Here is a 2,038-nt window from a genome sequence, read left to right as displayed (position 1 = left end):
TTTGTGTTTTTGTTTTGATTGCCTCAATGCATATTTATTGTAATGAATACTGCCTTACCCCGCGTTTTCATTCTTTGGATCTGGCACTCGGCTCTCCCATCGTTTAGTATATGGCTTATTGTGGTTGGGAATATAATTAGATAATTATTAGATTTTCCTATAATTGAGATTGCTTACACATGAAAATATGAAATATGAAAACAGAGGGTGGTTTGTTGTGATATGATACTATGTTGTGATATGATAACTTTTTTTTTTTCTTTTTTTCACCTCGTGAATACACAATTCGTATTATGATAACAGGTCTGGGTTATCAGAGGCTCAGAGTTTTTACTCGACTCTTTCACTGGTATCCCCATTTGTTAACATGTACCCTATTTGTGAGGCATGTTGCAAATGGGCATGGGGTAACTGTGCTGTGGAGAATACAAATCAGTGTTAGCACTGCAAAACTTTGTGCCTGTAAAACGCAAACTGAATTGAAGATAAACAAGATAAATCATCCATCAATGTTGTGGAATAATGACGGTTTGGGTTTAAACAAACAACTCATTTCATTAGGATTGCCACATTTTTATTGTCTCATCATAAATGTACAACAATATTAGGAAAATGATATAATTTTAAAAAATCTATGGATACAGAATCTGACAGTTAATATTGAATATCCCAGTGTTTCTTCGCTGTTTGCTTTATTATATCTATTTTAAGACATATTAATGAACCATGTTCATATATATTTATTATTCATTAAACTGATGTACTCATGTAAATTAAATATAGACTTAAAGTGAATGTTGCATAATGCACCACCAGCATCATTGATTTGGTATTGTATTTTTTAAAAATGTTAAAACATTACTCCGAATTTTCTTTGTATGAATTCCATAAATGATTGGATTAACGAATGGTGGAAAGGTTGAAATTAACATCCCAAACATTTTCCGTGAATTTGGGCTGATATTTTGAAATCGCTGCATAATGATGGAGGACAAAATAGTGAATTCAAAAATTATATAGACAGTTAAGTGAGTAGCGCATGTATGAATGGCTTTGCTTTTACTATTGCTTTGACTTTTATATAAACATGTAATTAATATTTTAACATAAGTCCAGACAATAACCAAAAAAGACAAACTGATTAGAAAAGCTGTAATAAATAAGCCATAAATGTTATTTACAGTAGTGTCAGCACAGGATAAAAGAAATAAAGCTGCATTGCTACAATTAGCCTCCACTATCCGTGATCTGCATCTCGGAAGTCTAAGAGTAAGAGCAAAGAGGATTATTATTAAAATGAATGCCACTCCCCAGGCAAGGGAGTAGAGCTTCACCAAAGTATTAGTTGTCATTATGCTGTTGTATCTTAATGGGTCACAAATTGCAATGTATCTGTCATAAGCCATTACAGTCAATATCAGTTGAGCTGCTGAACCGTAGAAATGAACACAGAAAGCCTGAATAACACAAGCTACATATGAGATGTATCTAACCTCTGTGAGGAAGTCTGCCATTAATCTAGGCATTACCGCTGTGCTTCCAATCAAATCACAAACAGACATATTACAGATCATGAAATACATTGGCTCGTGTAGTGTCTTTTGAAAAACAATAACAGAAAAAACTGTAACATTTCCAATAAGAATAACCAGATATACTGCCAATGTTAACAGAAAAAGAGGGTGAGCAGCTTCAGGAGACACAATGAAGCCCTCTAAACTTAACACGGAAGAGTCAGCGATGGTGGTGTTCATCTTGTCCAGAGGAGCTATTTGTAGTCTGGATAAAGAAAGGAAAAATGTTATTGCAGTTTTTACCTTACAGAGCAGTAGTCCCTTACTTAAATGTGTTTTTATTCATTTTTATTCATTTTTATTGGTCTGCTTCAGAGCCTTCAAATAAAGTACAAAAACCAATCTTTACAATTACTGCTGTTCATTGTAAATATCTTGTAGACAGCACTTTAAATCACTTACATGGAATATTTTCCATAAAAAATAGGAGTTCATTAAAGACTAGAGTAAACACTTTATTACAC

At 33.2% G+C, this 2,038-nt stretch overlaps 1 protein-coding gene across 1 annotated transcript; it reads right to left on the bottom strand.

Moving 5' to 3' along the window:
• Positions 1-14: 14 nt before the first annotated feature.
• On the bottom strand, positions 15-1,754 carry LOC121311432 (olfactory receptor 4Q2-like). The gene has a single exon (XM_041243949.1). The coding sequence runs from the start codon at positions 1,752-1,754 to the stop codon at positions 819-821; it is 936 nt and encodes a 311-aa protein (XP_041099883.1). The 3' UTR covers positions 15-818.
• Positions 1,755-2,038: the final 284 nt, after the last annotated feature.

This window comes from Polyodon spathula, unplaced genomic scaffold, assembly GCF_017654505.1.
Source record: "Polyodon spathula isolate WHYD16114869_AA unplaced genomic scaffold, ASM1765450v1 scaffolds_3233, whole genome shotgun sequence".
NCBI lineage: Eukaryota > Metazoa > Chordata > Actinopteri > Acipenseriformes > Polyodontidae > Polyodon > Polyodon spathula.
The sequence above is the reverse complement of the archived record's forward strand: the minus strand, read 5'-3'. Positions and strand labels throughout refer to the sequence as shown.

Bases quoted from the DNA above. Each gene is read 5' to 3' on its own strand.
- LOC121311432 (XM_041243949.1), bottom strand. From the start codon at position 1,754: ATGAACACCACCATCGCTGACTCTTCCGTGTTAAGTTTAGAGGGCTTC.